The sequence below is a fragment of the Aristolochia californica genome, unplaced genomic scaffold (assembly GCF_029961685.1).
Source record: "Aristolochia californica isolate CCGP_79_NKW_82.1479 unplaced genomic scaffold, dmAriCali1.0.hap1 SCAF_15, whole genome shotgun sequence".
Taxonomy (NCBI): Eukaryota; Viridiplantae; Streptophyta; class Magnoliopsida; order Piperales; family Aristolochiaceae; genus Aristolochia; species Aristolochia californica.
In genome coordinates, this window is record NW_027181826.1 from 4,539,031 (window position 1) to 4,561,032 (window position 22,002).

General features: G+C 37.2%; 1 protein-coding gene across 3 annotated transcripts; it reads left to right on the forward strand.

Moving 5' to 3' along the window:
• The first annotated feature begins 570 nt into the window (after positions 1-570).
• Positions 571-5,437, forward strand: LOC137951355 (probable protein phosphatase 2C 78). 3 transcript variants are annotated; one of them, XR_011112122.1, is made up of 5 exons: positions 571-1,039; positions 1,474-1,847; positions 3,910-4,146; positions 4,229-4,540; positions 5,062-5,437. XR_011112122.1 is itself a non-coding variant. In XM_068797960.1 (5 exons), the coding sequence occupies exons 1-4, from the start codon at positions 784-786 to the stop codon at positions 4,481-4,483; spliced, it is 1,122 nt and encodes a 373-aa protein (XP_068654061.1). In that variant the 5' UTR covers positions 571-783; the 3' UTR covers positions 4,484-4,511; positions 5,062-5,437. The 3 variants fall into 3 exon arrangements, 2 of the variants coding, with proteins under 2 accessions (XP_068654061.1, XP_068654060.1); XM_068797960.1 differs by having other exon boundaries at positions 4,229-4,511; XM_068797959.1 differs by lacking the exon at positions 5,062-5,437 and having other exon boundaries at positions 4,229-5,003.
• Positions 5,438-22,002: the final 16,565 nt, after the last annotated feature.

Genomic DNA, 22,002 nt, shown 5'->3' on the forward strand with positions numbered 1-22,002 from the left:
AGAACCAGTCAAAGTCAAGCGTGTTTCTTCTGGTTGTTTAGTGGAAGGTAGAGAGCTTGATGGGCTTGTGGAAGAAGACGGAAAATATAACGTATGACAAGGGGAAAGAATTTTATTTTTTTTGTTGCTTTCATGGAAATTTCTTGTTCACTTTCTAACAAGATTGACTTCTTTTTAGCCCATAGTTTACGTATAAACATGATCGTTTGGACTGTTTTTCCTCCATTGAAAGGTCTATTGAGATGTCGAAGGTTTGGACCAAAGAATGGACCGGGTTTAACTTCTTTAGACGCATCTCACAGAAACTAAGTCTCAAGCAATAGTGCACCGATAATAATTGCAACATTAATAGTATCCTGAGCTCGTTCTTCTCTTCCATGTGTTGAGCAGTGACTGCGCACTGGAACCAACAATCGCCATCGTGTCCATCTCATATTGCTGCTCTCACCCGCTTCTTATGCTATTTTTTCTCACGGGATCAAACCGTTTTGGACGTTTAAAAATGAAAACAATTGAAAAGAAATACAAAAGCAAATGGGGAGAGAGAGAGGAGAAAACTGAAAAGGAGAAGGAAAAAAGGGAACTCACGCGTAGAAAAGTGCCCTCGATCCCGTCTTCCTCTCCATTCCAACGCGGCGTCGACGCGACTTTCTGATCCTTGGAGACTCCCTCCTTGTCAAATCCTTTTTCCTTGTTTGTCTCTCTAGATACCCATTGAGCCACAGGCAATCCTAGAGCGAGAGACGGGGAAAAATTTTGGAGAGTGATAGAGATTGGTGGAAAATGTTGCATACGATATTCAGGCCGTTGAGCCGCTGCTTTGGCCGCCGGAACGGCGATGGACTCATGTGGCATATGGACTTGAAGCCGCATGCGACGGGCGACTTCTCGATTGCAGTCGTTCAGGCCAATTCGAGGCTTGAAGATCAGAGCCAGGTGTTCACGTCTCCTTTGGGGACATATGTTGGTGTCTATGACGGGCATGGTGGACCGGAGGCCTCCCGTTTTGTGAACAACAATCTGTTCTCTCATCTCCACAGTTGAGTCCGTGAGCCTGCTGGTTCATCCTCGCGTCCCATCGTCTTCTTAAAAAAAAAAAATCTTTGAGTCTTTGCGTTTTTGAAGTTTGTTATCGTTAAATCCATTTCAGTTTTATATTTACGTTATCGCCGGTTGATTCTAGTGCGATTTTATATCTTATTTTATTTTCTTAACTTAATTTGTGATTCTTTTGATATGCGTTTTACTGAAATAGAGTATGTATTGTACCTTTTCTTAAAGTTTTGATTTTACGAATATAGGGTTGTTCTGTTTTTTTTTATTTTTGTCTTCTCCTTTTTGCGCGTTCATCTCCGTATTTTAAGATTCATTTTTTTTTTATCTAATTTGATTTTTTCTGCTGGTTTTTTTTTTTTTTTTACATTGTCTGCATGTCAGTTAACCTGATTATCTTCGTTCATTTGCCTATACCAGAATTGGCTTCCGAACAGGGGGGTTTATCTGCGGATGTCATAAAGAAAGCTATTGACGCCACAGAAGAGGACTTTTTGCATTTTGTGAAGAATACATGGCCTAAAAGCCCGGGAATAGCCTCTGTTGGATCCTGTTGTCTTGTAGGGGCAATCTCTGGTGATGTTCTGTATGTTGCAAATTTAGGGGATTCACGGGCCGTACTTGGTCGGCAAGGTTCAGGCAAGGGAGTCCTACCAGTAGTTGCAGAACGGTTGTCAAGAGATCATAATGTTGCAGAGGAAGAGATCAGGAAGGAGCTTGTGGCGCTTCATCCTGACGATGCTCATATTGTTGTCTTCACACGCGGAGTTTGGCGGATAAAGGGTATAATTCAGGTATTGATAATGTTTTGATATTTGGGACCATTTTAACGTCTTAATGAGGCCTTGGAACATTGCCGCAAGCATACAAATGTTGGTTTTATAACCTGACACACTTTTGGCCAGCTGTACAGTTCAAATTGCAATTTTGACAATTCACTTATTCGTAGGATTGATCTCGAGTTGTCAGTTCTAAACTAAATTATGATGCTAATTAGTGTTTTCTTTTTATTGTGATTTATAAATAAAGGACAAATGTGCAGTATTAAATGAAGTAAATTCTCTTTCTGTGTTGGTGCTATGGTTCAATTTATATTGGAAAATATTTAATTTCCATGTAAGGTTTAAGATCTAATGCAGGGTGAACTGTTTGTTCGTTTGTCTTTATCTATTCAAATATACAATAAAGTTTGTGGGACAGCAGGAACAAGAGTATACTGTTCAAAGTGCTTACTTTATTTTGTTTATTGGGAAACATTAAAACCAAGCTTAAGAGGTTAATCAAGGTAGAAATTCATCACATGTTCTGAAACAATTTAAATTGCTAATGACTACTATCAAAAAATTTATGGTGCTATTCTTTTCTACAAAGGTTTGCCTTGCAATTGACTTCTTTTTGACTGTGAACTTCCATCAAATAGTTTCATGTTTATTCAAAAAAGAGTTTCTTAAGACAATTATATATATATTTTTCTCACTTTTTTTTTACTAAGCTATGTATGCATGGTATTTGTTATAGAGGCTATCTTTCAAGGTTAATTGAAAAGCAGGGTGGGAAGGATGTTTTCCTATACCAATTCAAATTCATAACCTAAGCAGGTCAGGACTGTGAAAGCTGATTCAAATGCTTGAGTTGGTGCCAAAACTTAAAACCAAGAATTTGTTGGATATACTGTGGGATTATTATGGTGCTACCTATTCATGGCATATCAATCTATTGAAACAAACAAAACTTTCTTCTGAGGAACCAATGCATCTTCTTTTAGAATTCTGTAGGAAAATACCTGCCTATTGACTATGTTGGCCTTCCTCATTGATGATCTTAATGAATCAGAGACCCAGTAGAGCCATTCATTTCTTTTTTATTCTGACAAATGCTTATCCCATCATTAGTTTAGTTCAAGTGTAAATTTCTGAATTATATTCATAATCTGATAGTTTCATTCCTGGAAAGTCTTGTTGTTGGTTATAGGCTAGCTCTTTATTTTCCAACCCTATATTGGAACAATTGATGAAACATAAGTTGGAGCATGTTTCTTGTTCTGAAATATAGTTGGAAGTGTATTCCTCTTCATGCAAAATCAGTGGCAGGTCAGGTTTTTTTAAACTTGGAATGCCTTACAATCAGCTAATTTCAATATTAAAAAGAAATAAGCCCATAACTTGTATGGTTGCAGGGAACATGTTTCATTATATGATTCCTAATTGGTGGTTTCTAGAGTTTGGAATGTGCATGTAATCCTTCCCACATGGGTAACTGCTGCTTTTTAATGTTTTCTCGATTCTCTATTTGGTTTGTGATTCTCTTCTATTTTTGAAGCCTTTCTTTTCCCTGAAGTTGTCAGACCATTTTTACTTTTTGACCTCATGTAGTAGTTATGGTGGTATTGTTCAGATGAGAATGTTCTTCTGTTCATTGGTTCCAACTACTTTATATTAGCTGTGGTCAGCCTTACATTTCCTTCATCTTCTTGTAGTTTCTATATTGATGGACTGATGGTTTAGTTACCAGATGTTTGGATTTCAGCCAGTTTGGTTTTTGTTCCTTCCTTTTTTTTTTTTTTTGTATGGATGTTTATAATTTTTGTAAGTCATCTGAAATTTGCTTTGCAACAAGGATATGTAACACAAACAGCAATACTATATCCTGTCTATATCTGTATAATTATCTAAACTGTTATGATCTTATCTTTTTAGCGCCATAGCTGTCCAAGCATTTGATAACATGAATTCTTATAATTTTCCATGCATTATTAGTCCATATGTTTGTTTGATGAAAGGGAGTTTCTATTGTTAGTCCATTGATCTTCTTTTCTGTTTCAAAATTGGACTTCAAATCTTACATTTGATTTCCTAGGTGTCAAGATCTATTGGAGATGTCTATCTAAAGAAACCAGAATTCAGTAGGGATCCATTATTCCAGCAGTTTGGAGCTCCAATTCCTCTCAAGAGACCCGTAATGACGGCAGAGCCATCAATTCACATTCGAAAGCTCAGACCACAGGATATGTTCTTGATATTTGCATCAGATGGATTATGGGAGCAATTAAGTGACCAAGCAGCCGTTGAGATTGTGTTCCAGAACCCAAAAGCCGTAAGTTGGCATCCTCCCATGTCATTATTCAGGAACTTCTTCCTCTTTGACTGACATCTAAATCCATTGACAACTTTTTCAGGGAATAGCAAAGAGATTAGTTAGAGCTGCCCTCTGTGAGGCTGCAAAGAAAAGGGAAATGAGGTATGATGACATTAAAAAGATTGAGAAGGGTATTAGACGGCACTTCCATGATGACATTACTGTTATCGTCATCTATCTCGATCACCCCCAAGGCACAAGATTGCGAGAAAGAGATGTCGACTGCACAAGTTCACCCATTGACATCTTCTCTTACAACTCAGACGAACCACACCCAATTCAGTCCTTGACCTAAATTGACTCTGGAAGAAGCCCAACAGAGGGTATGAGGAGTACTTGTGAATAATGAAAGGTATTAACTAGAATAGATAATAGATACTCAAATCTCTAGAACATGCGTATGATATGCGGAGCAGACATGGAGAGCTGATGATAGGAGAGTTTTGAATAAGATCTGGGAAGTGATGTACATAATTTGGACTTGCTAGAGAAAAAAAAAAACTGATATATCAAAGCTGCTGCCTAATTTAAGTTGGGTATCACTCTTTGGCCTTTTTCTTAACTGTCTGCTACTTGAAGATTAGTTCATGTTTCTTTCATTATTTCATTCATTTGGGTGCCTTTGTTTTTCTGTTTAGGGTTTTGAACATGTAGCAATTTTTCTCCATTTGAATCGATTTTGTTGTTCACTGTGATTTCATGTTTTAGCCCTTGGAGTAATTGCTAGAATTACCGGAAAAGTGTATTAAATCAACATTTTACATAATCAATTTCTTCTTCTAACTTGCAAATATTTCCATGTGAAATTTCTAACTTGTAGCAGTAAAAGCTCGTATTAGATAGGTCACACATTGGTTGTTTCTATTGATCCAGGTTTATTGGGGCTTCCATGATATATTTTTTTTTCCATCCCCCTTTGAATTGAACTATGTTCTTGAGAGGTTTATTAAGCAGTTCAGTACTGGCGTGCCTCTTGTCGTGGACGAAAAGGGTCTTGTCTTGAGGTGTCCTTGAAAAGGTTGAGCACAGTTTCAATAGAGGGTGAGGAGTGGCGTCCAGGAATCAACTGTCCTCGTCTTGCCTACATGAACAAAAAATCAAAAGAAAGCTTAATCCATTCTTTTGGTGCGGACCGAAATGGAGGAGCAGGTTGGGATGGTACTGTGTCAAAATGGCTTGCGATCAACTCTTGGCTGAGAGTTTTTTGTTCGGTTCAATTCAGTTTTTACATAGTTTGATTTAACCTTAAACTTGGAATAATATTTGTTAATTATAACAAATGAGTTTGAGATTTTTCAAACTCGTTTGTGAGTTGATTAACATAGATTTTTTTTACGTAATACCCTTTATCTTAATTGCTATCTTCCAGTTTCATTTTTTTAAACCTGAAATCAATTCGATAAACCAGTTCTTGCCCCGTCTATGTAAACTTGACCATCACTGACCCTAGGGATGAAACCCTCTCTTTTTATTAGCACATTATGATTAATAATATTTTTAAATTATAAAATACTATTATTGTGACAATTTAATCTATTTATATACATAAATATTTACCTTTTTTTGAATAATGTTAATAGGAATAATTGAGTTAAAACTTGCTAATTGGGATTATTCCATGCAGATTTGGGGTGGAATGTAAGGAATCGAACCCTATCCATGCTACAACCAGGTTGGATATTCTTGTCTTTCAACCTGTGACAATCGTAGCCTTGCTCTAACTTGCAACATGGATCATTTTTCAACCATGTCTTATTTTGCAGCATTGGCACATCCAACAATAAGTAGTTTATGGATAAAATCACATATAAATAAAAATAAATAAATTTAAAAAGGCTTTATTACAAATTTTAAGGGTGTATATTCCAAAATTTCATCAAGTAGAGAAGGAAAAAGATTTTGAACTTCATTCCATTCGTTATAAATAATAAATAGCTTGGTGCCAATATGTACCTTTTGTTGATCCGTTACACCAATCAGATAAATAATAAATAATTTATTAAATAACACCTCAATTAGGTCCGAGGTGTGTGTATTCACTATCTTCGAAACAGATTCGCCACCTATAGTGCACCGGATGTTGACGATCTCGCCTTAAGATACAATAAATATTTTTTTCTTAGATGTGCATAGTAATAAGCAAGCCCATGAACTCTGCAAGACTTTTTCTAACTATTTGAACCGGATTGAAGAGAGGAATTTTCCTCCTTTTCTTTCAAGAGTACTTGAACTTTTCTTAGGAACACAAAGAACACTTTCTTTTATTCAGAAAGCTTTTCAGAGCTCAAAATTTTTTCTTTGTTACACTCTCACGTTCTAAAACATTATTTATAAAGCTTTCTACCCCTTGTAGGAAAATCCACTCTTTTATCTCCGAGTTGATTTGACTGTCAAGATCTGTAATCGCTTTGATATGACAGTTTAGATCATCGATTCCCAAAATTGTTCAAATCTATAACTGCTTCGATCTGACGATTCATATCTATAATGGCTTTGATCTAACGATTCAAATCATCAATGCCCTGGGTGCCTCGATCACACGCATGCATGTATCTTACACGTGCTGAAAGAGGAAAGAAGGGTTGACGCTTATAAGCCTCTTAAGTCCCCAATTCACAAAGTAATGTGGGACTAAAGAAAATAAAAGAAGAGAAAGAGAACAAAGAGGGAAGAGAGGCACACATGCAAGCCTTTCACTTGCAGGTGTTCCCTTCATTTTTTTAAAAACCTCTGGGACAAGTGTCTTTCGGACTTGAACTTGCATCTAATTGGTATTTCAACACCCACATCGGTCCTAAGTGAATGAATATTGAACTTGGACTTTATGTATAAGCTTTGAGAAACTCGAACAACTAAATGTTAATCTTGCATGTGAGTTCCATCGAGGTTGCACATTACGACCATGTGCAACTATCTTGTCTTGTGAGTGCCTTTTAGAGAAAAATCCTTAATTTTCTATTATACTATGGCCCCATAGTCAAACTCATATTGGTGATATCTCCAAGGGCATACTGCAACTCTATACCCAGTTATAGTTGCCTCGATATCATCAAGGAAATATTCCATCCTCATATCCAGTGCAGATAAGCACCTAATTCATAAAGATGAATCGTGAACTAAATTCACTTTAGTTTGGTGCTCCTACTAGTCACTCATTCAACTTGTTTTTCCCATTGAACCTTCATCTTAGGATTTCCATTTAGATAGGTTGGGTTGCCATTGACGGTGACTCATGTAGTAGGCTTTAATCCCATCCTCTCGAAGCATATTGTACTTGTCCTCTTGACAAACCCTTGTTCGAATGATGTGCTAAGTTTACCACTGATTTAATATAACTCAAGATTATAATTTATATGGATGTGAGTTTTCTCAAAATTTTATATTGAAGCTCAATATGCTTGAATGACTATGAATTATGATTTTTAATTTTCACTATCGTTGCCTGATTGTTGCAATTAATTAAGATAACTAGAATTGGCTTATTTATCATGGGGTTGTTGATAATAGACCCCTAAACCATTCAGTTTCTCCACCAGCTAACTCTAAGGCTACCATTTCAACCTCCATAGTAGATTTGGTAATCAAGGTCTGCTTAAAAGATTTTCAAGCGACTGTCCCACCACATAGTGTAAATACAAAACTAGTAATGGTTTTAGTATTTATCAAAATATATTCAATTACTATCACTATACCTTCTAGTACAATAGGAAATCCAAAATAATGTATTTCATAATTAGTAGTTTGCTCGAGGTTTCAATCATGGGGTCCTAAATTCAACATGGTATTAAAACATCAAATTTAGGATCCCCACGTCAAAAGAATGTTTTAAGTTATGATCAAAGCTACTCATAGAAGGCTCTTTGTGAAGCAAGATTGAAGCTTATGACATAAATTTTTCATTCTTTTTATTATTACCTCATGCTCTTGGTTTTCGGATCTTTAGAAAATGATTCAGAGATGATCTTATGTTGTCTTCATCTTATGAAATTATTGAGATTTATGCATATTGAATTAGATGAAGTTTACCAAGGCAGTTTTGTCGGTTTGCAAGCTCTTGGCTGAAATTCGGTTTATGTTGATATTTTCTGCATAATTTTGTGGAAACAAGATTATCCTAATGAATTAAAATGTTCTTGAGCCTATTATGAGTGATTTTTTATCCATTGGATTTCATAAATCTAATTACTTAGTTTCTATGCTAACCTTCTCCATTAACCGATTTGTTTGAAGAACTCTACTCGGTTTTGCGATTTTTTGGAGAATTTTTTTAGAGCCACGAGTTGGCTGATTGTTCTTGGAAATTCAAGAATAGAATATTGTGTTTTACATAAAATGAATCAAGTACAAAATAATAAAGAAAATGGTCATTTGAAAGTCTACTTGACGCCAATCCATTTGAAAAAAAATTATTGTTTTTGAAGATCTCACAATATCTTCTTGATTAGGCCTGATTTTGTTTGACTTTAGATCAATCACATTTTTCCTAATTCATGAGGAATTGAATCTAGATTGCTTTATCCTAAGCTGGAGTCAAATATATTTTTGGAATGATTTTGGAGAGATCTAATTCGGAGTTGTTACCTTACCTTGAACTCATGCTTATTGATTGATTTTTGCTACTCTCTAGAAGGAAAACTAGAGAATTAATTATAGAAATTTTTGGCCCACAAGTTGACTGGCCTAAGAGGGTTACCTCCTTGCCTAAAGACTTGATAAGCTCGGGTTTTCCTCCCATCCACCTGAGCTAGCCTTGGTTGTACTTGAATCACCAAGCTGCTTACTTGGACTAATTCAAAATTGAGTATATTATTACCATTGAATTGCCTCTTATGGCTAAAGAATACATGGGTAACAAGAATGATATTCTCAAGATTACTACCATACCCTTATGATGGAAATCAAATTTCTTGAACTGGTTCACATCGGTTTGACGGTTCCTTATAACAAGGGACCTACTTGGTCACCTCACTAAACTTGGGCCACCCATTGATGAAGAAGATGTTGCTTATGCTATGTAGTTAAAAAATGACACTTTGGTAAATTAGTTGGCTCATCCACAACATGGAAGAACCTGTCTCCAACAATGTTATTCATCACGACAACGCTAAACAAATTTGGGAGACATGTGTTAAGTTGTACTCTAGCTCCGACAACTTTCACATATTATATGATATTCTCCAAAGAATGTTCAACACTAAACAAGGAGAAAATATCCATGAATATTTGGCTCATTTTAGAGGCCTTCTTAAAGAATGGAAGCTAGCTTAGCCTATCTCCTCTAATGTCTCTATCAAAGACAAGTAGAAGGAAGCCTTAGCCACTGTCATTTTCCTAGCAAACATTAAGCCATATCTCAAAGTTGCTAAAAGTCAACTCCTTAGCACCTCTTCTATTCCCACCTTTAATGATGTATGTGCCGCATTACTCCACATTCCAGACTCTTTTTCTCCTTCTCCTACTGAAGTGTCATCCGCTATGTACTCCGGGCATAGGGGAATAACAACCAATCGCGGTAGAGGCCGTGAAAGAAATTATAGAGGAGGACAAGGAAAGAGGTGGAAGGCATGGTTTTGTTAGAACAGACGGTAGGGAATGCACCCATTGTGGGAAATATGGTCATACTGTTGAATTTAGGATGAATAATACCTCGAGCAAGGGGAGAGAGAAAAGAAAAAGAGAAAGGCTATTGGGTAGAGAGATAAGAGAAGGAAAATAAAAGGAGATTAGAGAGAGAACACTTCACACGAGAGAGGAGAAAAAAAGAAGAATCTTGCTTGATAAGTCCGAGTTACAATCACCCCTATTTATAGTTGAGAAGGTGATAGAGTCCATGTACAACTAACCTTAGGATTCCTAATTACATTCCAACTAGAACTCTCTTAGATAAGCCTATTATGATAAGATTACATTATCTATTTAAGAGAGTAGTTTAACTCAACTACAAACACCTTCTTTAAGGATGTGAATCAAGTTAGAGAGCCAACTCATGGTCTTGTCTTCTGGGTCCCACATGATCTTCCAACTCATGTAGATAGAGGTACCAACTCGTGGTATCTTTGTGGGTCCCACTTGATCTTCTAATCTTCTATTCTATTTTAGCATATGTTTCTTATCTCTTAGCTCAAGCCACTTTGTATGAAGACTCTTGTTGACACCTCTCAAGCTCATGGTGGGTCCCACCAACTTGTATAGCCATGGTGAGTCCCACATTGTAACACTCCCCCTCAAGCTGGGGGTGAGAAAACATCGTAGATGTCCAGTTTGCTACAAATGTTGGACAAAATTTTGTGAGTGACTGTTTTAGTGAGAATGTCTGCATCCTGGTTTTATGAGGGTACATGCTAAAGAGATAAGATGCCGGCAAGTAATTTTTCTCATTGAAGTGGTAGTCTATTTCTATATGCTTTGTTCTATAATGAGAGACTGGATTTGATGTGATGTGAATTGTAGCATGATTATCGCAATATAGGTTCATAGGAGCTTCTTAGTAAAAACCCAGTTCAATGAGAAGAGATCTGATCCGTATGAGTTCACTGACTGTGTGTGTCATGGCTCTGTATTCTACTTCCACACTAGACCGTGCAACTACATTTTGTTTCTTACTCCATGTAATCAAGTTTCCTCCAACCATCGTACAATATCCCGAAGTAGATTTTCTGTCATCTAGGGATCCGGCCCAGTCTGGATCTAAGAATCCTTCGATGTTGAAGTGTCCATGATTTTTATAGAGGAACCCTCTTCCTGGTGCTCCTTTCAGATATCGTAATATCCATTATAGTGCTTGCCAATGACTGAATTGTAATTTGTGCATATATTGACTGACCACACTGACTGCATATGAAATATCAAGCCATGTTATGCAGAGATAGATAAGTCTTCCCAACAATCTTTGATATTTTTCAACATCTACTTCTTCTCCAGTACCTGCACAAAATTTTGTATTTGAGTCCATAAGAGTTTCTACTTGTCTACATCCTAGCATTCCGGTCTCCTCCAGTAGGTCAAGGACATACTTCCTTTGAGATAATATAATTCCATGTCTGGATTGTAGTACTTCAATACCCAAAAAATATTTGAGCAATCCAAGATCCTTTGTCTTGAATTTAGCACATATCCTTTCTTTTGTCTTTTGGATGCCCTCGGGATCACTACCAGTTATAATAATGTCATCAACATATACGGCTAGAATTACCTTGCCCGTCGGTGTGTATTTAATAAAGACAGAGTGATATCTAGAGCATCTGTGAAATCTGGCCCGTATGAGTGCTTGGCTAAAATTTTCTAACCATGCAGGAGGCGACTGTTTGAGACCATAGAGAAATTTTTGTAGTCGACATACAAACTCCCCCTCAACCACATACTCAGGTGGTTGCTGCATATAAATGTCCTCCTTTATATCCCCATTCAAAATAGCATTTTTGGCATCAAGTTGATAGACCTGCCAGGAAGAGTTAGCTGCCAGAGATAATAACAAATATACCGAATTTAATTTAGCCACTAGAGAGAAGGTTTCTTCATAATCAATGTCATAACATTGTGTATAGCCTTTAGCAACAAGGTGAGCTTTCAACCGAGCCGCGAACCCATCCGGATTATGTTTCACTGTAAATACCCATTTGCAACTGATGGGTTTCTTATCTGAAGGACGGGGGACTAGAGCCCATCTCCGATTTTCATAAAGGGCCTGCATTTCTTCATCGATAGCCGCTTTCCACCCTGGATGTTTGAGAGCCTCCTGATAGGACTGTGTATAGGTACGGATGAAATAGCTGATAAAAATTGACAACAAACAGGGGATAGACGATGATGAGACACAAAGTTTGTAATGGGATGAAAAGTAGAATGCATGGTGCATGATCGGTGCTCTTTCCTAACTACAATAGGACAAGTATCATATTCTGGGCAAAAAATAATCGGAGAAGATGGACTTACCTCATTAGGATCCAACAACTCAGCAGGTGTGGTGTCAGCCAGTGTTTCTGGGGGCTGTGTAATTTTTGCAGCATGGGGCACAACCGGTCGAGGAGAACCTGGTACTGAAGATAAATCTGGAGGAGCATTATCAAAATAATATGGAAAGTCTTCAAAAAATATTACATCCCTAGACACAAATAAACACTGAAGAGATGGATTATAGCAAACATAACCCTTTTGTGTGTGAGAGTATCCTAAGAGGATACACTTTACAGATTTGGGGTCAAGTTTACTGTATTTTGGGGAGGAAATATGGACAAAACATTGACAACCGAAGACTCTCAAGGGCAATGAAAAAGGATCATCATCATGTAATAATAAAGAGTAGGAAAGTTTTTACCAAGAACGGAAGAGGGTAACCGGTTGATAAGAAAACATGTGGTAAGAACTGCATGAGGCCAATAAAAGTATGGAACTTGCATGGCATATAGTAAACTACGAGCTACCTCTAGAATATGACAGTTCTTCCGTTCGGCTACACTATTTTTTTCAAGGGTGTAGGCACATGATGTCTGATGAATAATGTCATTTTCTTGACAAAACGAGTCAAGATCTTTGGATGTGTATTCTTTGGCATTCTCTAATCGAAGGACTTTAATTTTCTGCCCAAACTGAGTGAGTACTATTGCATGAAAAGATTTAAATATCAATGGCATTTTAGAAAGCTCTTTAAACAAAAATAACTAAGTGGTACGAGTGAAGTCATCAATGAATGTAATAAAATATTTCACTTGAGAAATGTTGGAGACACTCAAGGTTCCCCATACATCAATATGAATTAACAAAAAAGGAGAGACACTATTAATTTCTGGACGAGGTGAGTATGTAGACCTTTGATGTTTACTCATTTGACATGCTTCACAATGAAGGTCTGATTGCACTTTAGAAAAATATGATGAAGAGATTGGGCGGACGGATGTCCCAACTAGTTGTGCCATAACCTAGTTTCAGTGTCTCAGGTGGATGCAGTATTTATTTGTGGCACATCCAAGTAGTAGAGCCCCCCTTGTTCACGGCTTACACCAATCACCTGCTTCGTTGTAAGATCTTGAAACACACATGAAGTGGGTGAGAAAGTGATAGAGCAATTAAAATATTTGGTGAGTTGACCAACCGATAAAAGATTCAAAGGGAAATTAGGAACCAAAAGGATATCAGTGAGCGAAAGTGATGGTGTAACAAAAGTGGATCATTTCCCTTGAACTTTAGTTTGTGAACCATCAGCAATGGTAACAAATTTATGTGAAAGACAGAGAAACTGAGTCTAGTAGATGTCAGTTACTTGTAATATGCTCGGAGGCTCCGAAGTCAATTATCTAGGATGAAGAGGAGGCAGAAAACATACATGAAGCAGTGGTGGTAGCGGTTGGTGAAGAAGTACTTGGGGAGGACCCCTTCATGGTCTTCATTTTCTGGAATAGTTCATAGTCTTCATCAGTAAAAGTATCCTTTGCAGTTGTTGTGGTAGACTGCTTTACTTTTGTATCACTCACTAAGGCTTAGTTAGCCTTATTCTCATTAGCTTTATAACATATTTCGAGAGAGTGGCCCAATCTACCACATATAGAGCATTGTTTTAGGTGAAAACATGTGTCTCTAGTGTGGCCATATCTCTTACAATGGGTGAATTCCTTCCCATCTATTCGGTCAAAACTAGTCTTTCCACCTCTTCATCTTCCTCTATAAAATCTGCCTCGGCCTCAGCCTTGGTCAGATGGTGTTCCCCTATGTCCAAAGTACATTGTGGATGGTATTTCAGTAGTAGAGGGAGAAGCGCCTGGAATATGGAGAAGTGTAGTACATACACCATCGAAAGTGGGAACCACGGACAAGTTAAGAAGGTGAGTCTTAGCAACTTCAAGATGCGGTTTAATGTTAGCAAGGCATGTGGTAGTTATCAAGGTTTCTTTCTGTTTATCCTAGACAGAGATATCTATAGAGATTGGCTGGGCAAGTTTCCATTCTTGAAGAAAGCCTCGAAAGCTGGCCAAATATTCATGTATAGTGTCTCCTTGTTTGGTGGTAAGCATTTGTTGTAAAATATCATATGGCCTTTGTAAGTTGTCGGAGCTTGAATACAACTTAGTGCATGTCTCCCAAATTTGTTTAGTCGTCTCTAGGTGAATGACATTATTGGAGACATGTTCTTCCATACTATTGATAGGCCAACTAATAACCAATGTATCCTCCTTTAACCATTTGGTATAAAATATATCATATTCATCAATATGTGGTCTATGGTTAGTGAGATGACCAACTAGGTCCCTTGTGATAAGAAACTGATGAACCGATGTGAACCAATTCATAAAATTTGATACCCCCCACAAGGGTACAGTGGTGATTCTGAGTATTTTACTCTTGTGACTCATATTATCTTCAGCCATAGTAGGCAAATCAAGTAAAATAGTTCTCCAATCAAGTAATCAAAATATGACCAAGTGGAAGGTGTTAACCAACTCGGTTAATGGAGAGGCTTAGCATAAAAACTAAGTAATTAATTTTAATGGATAATGACTCATAAAAGGCTCAACACCATCCTTCTTTATCCGGGAATCTTGTTGCCACATATTTATAAAAAAAATCCAATATGCACCGGTTTCGGTCAAAGAATTGTGCAAACCGACAAAAACTACCTTGATAATCTCTTTCAATCAAAGATAATCCAAGATGCATATATTCTCATAATTTCATAAGATGAAAACATGCATAATGACATCTCTAAACCACCTCTTAATACCAAAAACCAGTAGCATAAAATTAATAATATAAAAAATAAATACTTATCTCATGAGCTTCAATCTTGCTTCGTAAGGAGCCTTCTATGAGCAGCTTTTAATCATATCTTCATAGAGCATAATGGGGATCATAAATTAGTAGCTCTGATACCATGTTGAATTTAGGACCCCATGAATAATACCTCGAGCAAGGGGAGAAAGAAACGAAAAAGGAAAAAAGAGAAAGGCTCTCGGGTAATGAGCGAAGAGAAGAAAAATAAAGGATATTAGAGAGAGATCAATTCACATTAGAGATGAGAAAAAAAAAAAAAAGACTTGCTTGATAAGTCCAAGTTACAATCACCCCTATTTAAAGTTGAGGAGGTAATAGAGTCCATGTACAACTAACATTAGGACTCCTAATTACATTCCAACTAGAACTATCTAAGATAAGCCTTTTATAATAAGATTACATTATCTATTTAAGAGATTAATTTAACGCAACTACAAACACCTTCTTTAAGGACATGAATCAAGCTAGAGAGCCAACTCATGGTCTTATATTGTGGGTCCCACATGATCTTCTAGCTCATGTAGATAGAGGAACCAACTCATGGTATCTTTGTTGGTCTCACTTGATCTTTTAATCTTCTATTCTATTTCAGCACATGTTCTTTATCTCTTAGCTCAAGCCACTTTGTATGAGGTCTCTTTTTCACACCTCTCGAGCTCATGGTGGGTCCCACCAGCTTGTATAGCCATGGTGGGTCCCACATTGTAACATACTATAAATTAGTGTTTTAAATCCATGGTATACAGAATTGGGTTAAGGCTAATCAAGCCTCAGTAAGTGATATAAAGGAGGACCAGTCTACCCCACCAATAGAAAAGAAAACCCTTACCGATGATGAATATGACTTATTCCAGGAATGAAAACTCTAATGGTCTCATTAAAGTTATTAAGAAATCCTTTCACTATCCTATGAAAGCCTCACTAACATATAACAGAAGAAATAATGAACACCCCCTAACCAAAGCAAAACTTATATTCATATCAAGTATGACAACAAAATAAGAAAAATAAAGAAAATGCTTACTCAACTTCCCACTTTTTATGCAATCCTTGTGTAGCAACAATTCAAAAGAGAGCGAAAGAAAGCTACAACATGCTTTATTGTTTCACCTTAACAATAATCAAATAAACTAGAAAATAAGATACATGGCTATGCTTGAACACGAGCCAGGCTATTCTCCTAATGGCTTGCTTTTCTTGTACTATTTGTTGGCGTAGGTGGCTTCTGAAAAGGAGGGGACAGAATTAAGATTATCAAATTAAAAACAAGTTGGGTGTGTAACTAAAGAATCATGCATAAGATCAATTCAAAATTGTGGAAGATGGGGTTAAGCCCACACGACCAAGGCCGGCACACACATCCAAGAGTGGTGACATCATGGTAAATAAGAATACTTCTCATAAAGATGACACACAAATGTAATTAGTCAAGGAAGAATATGTCTACTTATGTCTTTTCTTATGTAAAGCTTGTAGCCCTAAGGGTATTATGGATATAATAATATTCTCTCAAAAACTATAAATAAAGGTCATTGGCTTGGGGTAGAGTATTCCAGCTCTCTCCCCTTCTCTTAATTTGTCCAAGTTTTCTCTTAGCCCAAAGACTCTCTCTCCTCTCTTCTTCTTTTTTTCTCCTCTCCATCTCTTACTTTGCTTGAGGTTCTAATCATGGGATCCTAAATTTAACATGATATCAGAGTGGGGAAATATTTGAGATGGAAAAGGAGAATAAGATGGAGAAGAAGGGGAGGAAGAAAAGGAAGAAAAAGAAGAAAAAAAAACAAGAGGAGTTTCTCGTTTTTCCTTTAGGGGGTTAGTCCCCCAAATGGATTTTTGAAGATCTAGTTCATGTCTTACATGAAGATCATGTCAATCATGTACATGACGATAATCTTCGCACTTGGTGTTAGTATTGACGACTTCATGTGCACTGGAAAACAATTTTCAGTGTTAGTGCCCTAACATGAGAAAAACATAAAAAACAAGAGAATCCCTAAACCCTTACAGTACACTTAATTACAACATAATCCTTAAACCCCAAATTAGGTAAAACAACCATTATTACTACACTAATAAGTTATTTAATGTATAATTAAATATATTAATATATGTATTAATTGAATTAGATATTTTATTATGCATTAATATGGTAATTATTTGAGCCAATGAAATATGCACATGATTAATTATAAATAATAGATAAATAACTTTATAAATAACAAAAACGAAAGTAATACATTGAGTTATTAATTTATTAATAACATATGATATACTTTAACCTAAAAATAAATAATTTAAGAGAAAAAATTGATCTAATCATAACTTTAACACACTATATATTTGTACATAATATATTATATTTATTATTAATTAATAATATATTATCACAAAATTTAAAACCATTGGTTTAATTAACTATAGCAATCGGATAATTATGCCAAAATAATTTATCAAATATTTATTTTAACAATATTTTAATTATGACTATTAAATCACTATTTTAATATAGTAATTATAAAATAAATATATTAAATAAATAAAAATAATTATTTTTATAAAGAAAATTTATAAATTAATGATTTTTATGACGATAGTTTAATTTTTCCTAACTTAGGAAAAATTAAATCATTGTCGTCTTCCTCAGCAGCGAACCAGCGGGCAACGTCAATAGAGGTGGCGCTCTGACGATAGGCCGAGAGGGAGAAAAGAGGGAGGCCGAGAAGCTTAGCGGGGGGGGGGGAGGGAGGGAGATGGTGGAGGAGGGGGAGGAGGAGAGGAACGCCGAGAGAGAAGAGGAGAAGTCGTCGCAGAGCCTCTCGGTTTCCCGTACTCTACAACGGAGGTCGAGAAGGAGAGGCCGTAGATTGGGAGACCTTAGAGGGACGGTGGAGACGAGAGAGGGAACGGAGATCTCGGGGTTTAGGGAGATGACAGAGTTGCGGGAACGAGAGAGGGGTGCGCCAGAGAGAGCCCTGCACATGATTCTCAAAATCAGGCAGAAAGCACTTTCCGTCGTTTACTCTTGGGACATGAACTCCTAAGTCATGGATGATCATATACATGACATGAAGTTTGGCACTCCCTAACGATATCAAGACATGAACTGAGTAATACGCATGAAGATCATGTCCTGAGTCATGTTAACTAACCCCCCCCCCCCCCCCCCCCCCCCCCCCAGTCTTCTTTCACAATTCATGTATTTCATTGGATTTTTTAAATCTCTTAACATATATTTAATATATAAAATTATACATCGTTGGAAATATATTTTAGGCTAGTTTCCAAATAAAAAAGAATCTTTGAGATCGGATTTTGTATAAAAATAAATTGACATTTGAAGCAATAAAGGTCAAGTGAAAAAAAAGTTTCTTGCAACAGCAGAAAACTTCAACTTTCGAGTTGTTTTATGCCATCAAGAACAAGACTTTATATGGAGAATTATATTTAAAAAGAAATTTTAGAATTTAGGAGCTCTACATAATGATCTCGAGCCAAAGAGGGAGAGGAGAAGCAGAAGAAGGAGAAGAAGAGAAGAGGAGAGAAAGGAGAGACAGTTTAGAGATCGATTTCCAAGAGAAGGGAGAGGAGAGTGTGGACAAATTTGAGAAGAGGAGAGAACTTAGTGTTCTACCTCTTAGCCAAGGGCCTCTATTTATAGTTTTTACAATGTTCTTAGGGCTACAACATTACATGAGAAGAGACATAAATAGACAAGCAATTACATCTTTATGCCATCTTTATGAGAAGTCTGCTTATTTACCAATATGCCACTTCTTGGATGTGCGGGCTTTCTTCCTTAGATGTGCGGGCTTTCTTCCTTAGACGTGTGGGCTTGAGTCCACCTTCTAACAACCCCCCCCCCCCCCCCCCCCCCCCCAGCAAGCTGGAGGAGAAAAAACATCATAAATACCCAACATGTCACATATAAAAGATAGGATCTTAGACGTAACTAGTTTAGTAAGAATATTCGTTACTTGCTCTTGTTATGAAACTTGTTTGAGGGAGATTATACCCGCTTGAAATTTCTCCCCTATAAAGTGGCAGTTTACCTCAATGTGTTTGGTCCTTTCATGGAAGACCGGATTCAAAGTGATATGAATAGCTGCTTGGTTATCACAATATAGACCTATAGAACCTCCTTTATAAAATCCTAATTCGGTAAGAAGGGACTTGATTCGTAGGAGTTCAATGGTTGTGTGAGCCATAGCCCTGTATTCTACTTCTGTACTAGATCTTGCAACCACATTTTGTTTCTTGCTTCTTCATGTAACCAGGTTCCTTCTAACAAAAGTACAATATCCAGAAGTGGACTTCCTATTACTGTGTCTGAGAAACCTTCTATGTTGAAGTGGCCATTTTTCTTATAAAACAATCATCTTCCTAGGGCTCCTTTAAGTATCGTAATATACTTTCCAAGGTTTGCTAATGGGTAAGTTATGGTTGTTGAATTTAGGACCCCATGATTGAAACCTCGAGCAAGACGAGAGAGGGAAAAGAAAAAGAGCAAAGAGAGAGAGAGAGAGAGAGAGAGAGAGAGAGAGAGAGATCGGTTAGAGAGGAGAGAAGAGAAAAGAGAGAAAAAGACTTTAGGATACAAAGAGATTCTTCCACGGGTTGAGAAGTGGAGAACTTGATTGAACCCTTCAACCAAGACTCCTATTTATACTATTTCCATTATATAAATCAAGGGAAGATAAATCAATTACATTGATGAAGGATGATTGCTAAATCTTCCAACTCATGTCATAAGGATTTCAACTCGTGTGATGACTCATCATGCCCGCTCGTGTGGTCATGGTGGGTCCCACCTTGTAACACTCCCCCTCAAGCTGGGGGTGAGAAAACATCATAAATGCCCAACTTGCTATAAATGGTGAACAAGATCTTATGAGTGACTGGTTTGGTGAGAATGTCTGCAACTTGTCCTAGTGAGAAGATATGTTTGAGAGATAATATGGCGGTTTAGAATGTCTCTCGTATGAAATGGCCATTGATGTGAAATTTAATTACATCGGCTTTTATACCTCGCAAGCGTACGAATCGTTCTTGTAATCTAGCGGGAAGAGAGGGTCATATCCACAGGGAAGACTGAATTTTGTGTATTCTTCACTCAACTAGCCTAACCAAATATGATGAATTAATCTAAACTAAACACTAATTATATCCTAAATTATCAAGCAATAATTTGATTAACTACTTGCAAAACAGGAAACATCAATTTTGGATTTTACCGTGATACGTGCCTCTCTCGAGCGCCACGTAACCACGAATTCGGATGCTCAATCCTTGCGTTTAGCCCCTCTCGAGCGCCTAGAGTTAACGATAGATATCAGATTACAATAAAATGCAGATAATCAATTTCCTATTATGATGATGCTAAAATTATCAACTCTAGATTTTATCGTGATTCGTGCCTCTCGAGTGCCATGTAACCACGAATCCGATTTCTCAATCCTTACGTCTGTCCCCTCTCGGGCGCATAGAGTGAAGGACAGAAATCAGATTAAAATACCAAAATCCAACCTAGATTACAATCCTACCCTAACTATCTAATTTAATCAAATATCCGGAAAACAAATATTCGATAAACATTAATTCTCAAATCAAATTTAATAAACATTCAAAACCTAAGTTCAAACTATAAGAAAATTAAATTCCAAAATAACGGATTACTCCCCTTCTCCTTCCTCTCGCTCAGGCAGCAGACTCGTTCTCACGGGTGTTGCAATTTCCCAAAATTGATGGCTTCAGGTAGCAAGAGCGATTGGCCGGAGGTAGAGACGACGCCGGCGAAGAAGGATAGAAACCCACAGACGGAGGTGACGACCGGTGAAGAACAGAACGGAGCTGAAGTCCTCTAACCGGCTCTCTCGAGTTTCGGTCGAAGTCGGAATAGCTCTGGAAATGGTCGAAAATGGGTAAACGACGCCGAAGGATGGTCGGAATGCAGAATCGGCGTCGGAGGAGCCCTCTCAGGTCACCTCTCGGCCTGGCGAGCAGAAACTGGCAGTGTCGAACTTGCCGCGACGGAGACTCTCTCGAGCTCTCCTCGGGTCTATTCTCGGTTGCCGAACGGCGGTGGACGATGGCACGGCGAACGACGGCTGGAAATCCTCTCGAATCTCCCTTCTTTCGGTCGGCGGCCTCCCCTGTTTTGGTCGACGGTCCCCTGTTTCGGTCGACAGTCTCCCCTTTTCAATACGATTTGCCCTAAAAAATCACCTCCCTTTCACTAATGGCATTTTGGTAAATATCTCCTTCTCCACCAAAATTCTCCTGAAATTCCATAATTGAATCCATAAAAAGCATTTCAAGAAGAAATAAACCCTAAAAGCAATGAAATATAATTCAGGAGAGATAAATATGCAATATAGACAGTGATTAATGCTAAATTCAATAAATGCATGTTTCATTTGAAAACCGATAAATACCACCTATAACACAAATATAAGGGTTATTCTATTATAATTAACCTAGTTCTCATGTCAGAATATGAAATCTATCACACCCCCAAACCTAAATCTTTGCTAGTCCCTAGCAAAACAACAATAGAACCTAAATTAAACCTAGGAAAACAAAATGCCACTTTCGTAGGGAACACGATTGCATTTAGCGCACGCAACAAGCCGTTAAACCCCTACTTTACAGTAGTGGACGAGTTATGTCTCGTGAGAGTTTGCATAGAATTTACCCAAAAAAATCATCTAAATCAATAATATAAAAAGAAAAGTGAAGAAAATTTACTCCTCATTAGCATATGACTAACACTTAGTATCGTAAAATATCTGAAAATCATTTGAAACCCTGCTCAATTTGAAAACCTATGTAAAATATAACACATTATCAATCCAAATACACTCATTGTTACTCCACCTGAACCAATGTGACCCATAAGCAATTACGTCAATAGAGCAAAGAGGCAACACATAATAATAAAATCCTGGTCACATCACAATTAAGAGAAAATAGTAGAGTAAGCCTGTTGTCTGACAATCTCACAATAGAAGTATACCAATTTCAATCTTGACTTGCAACTTCTTTCAAATTACAATT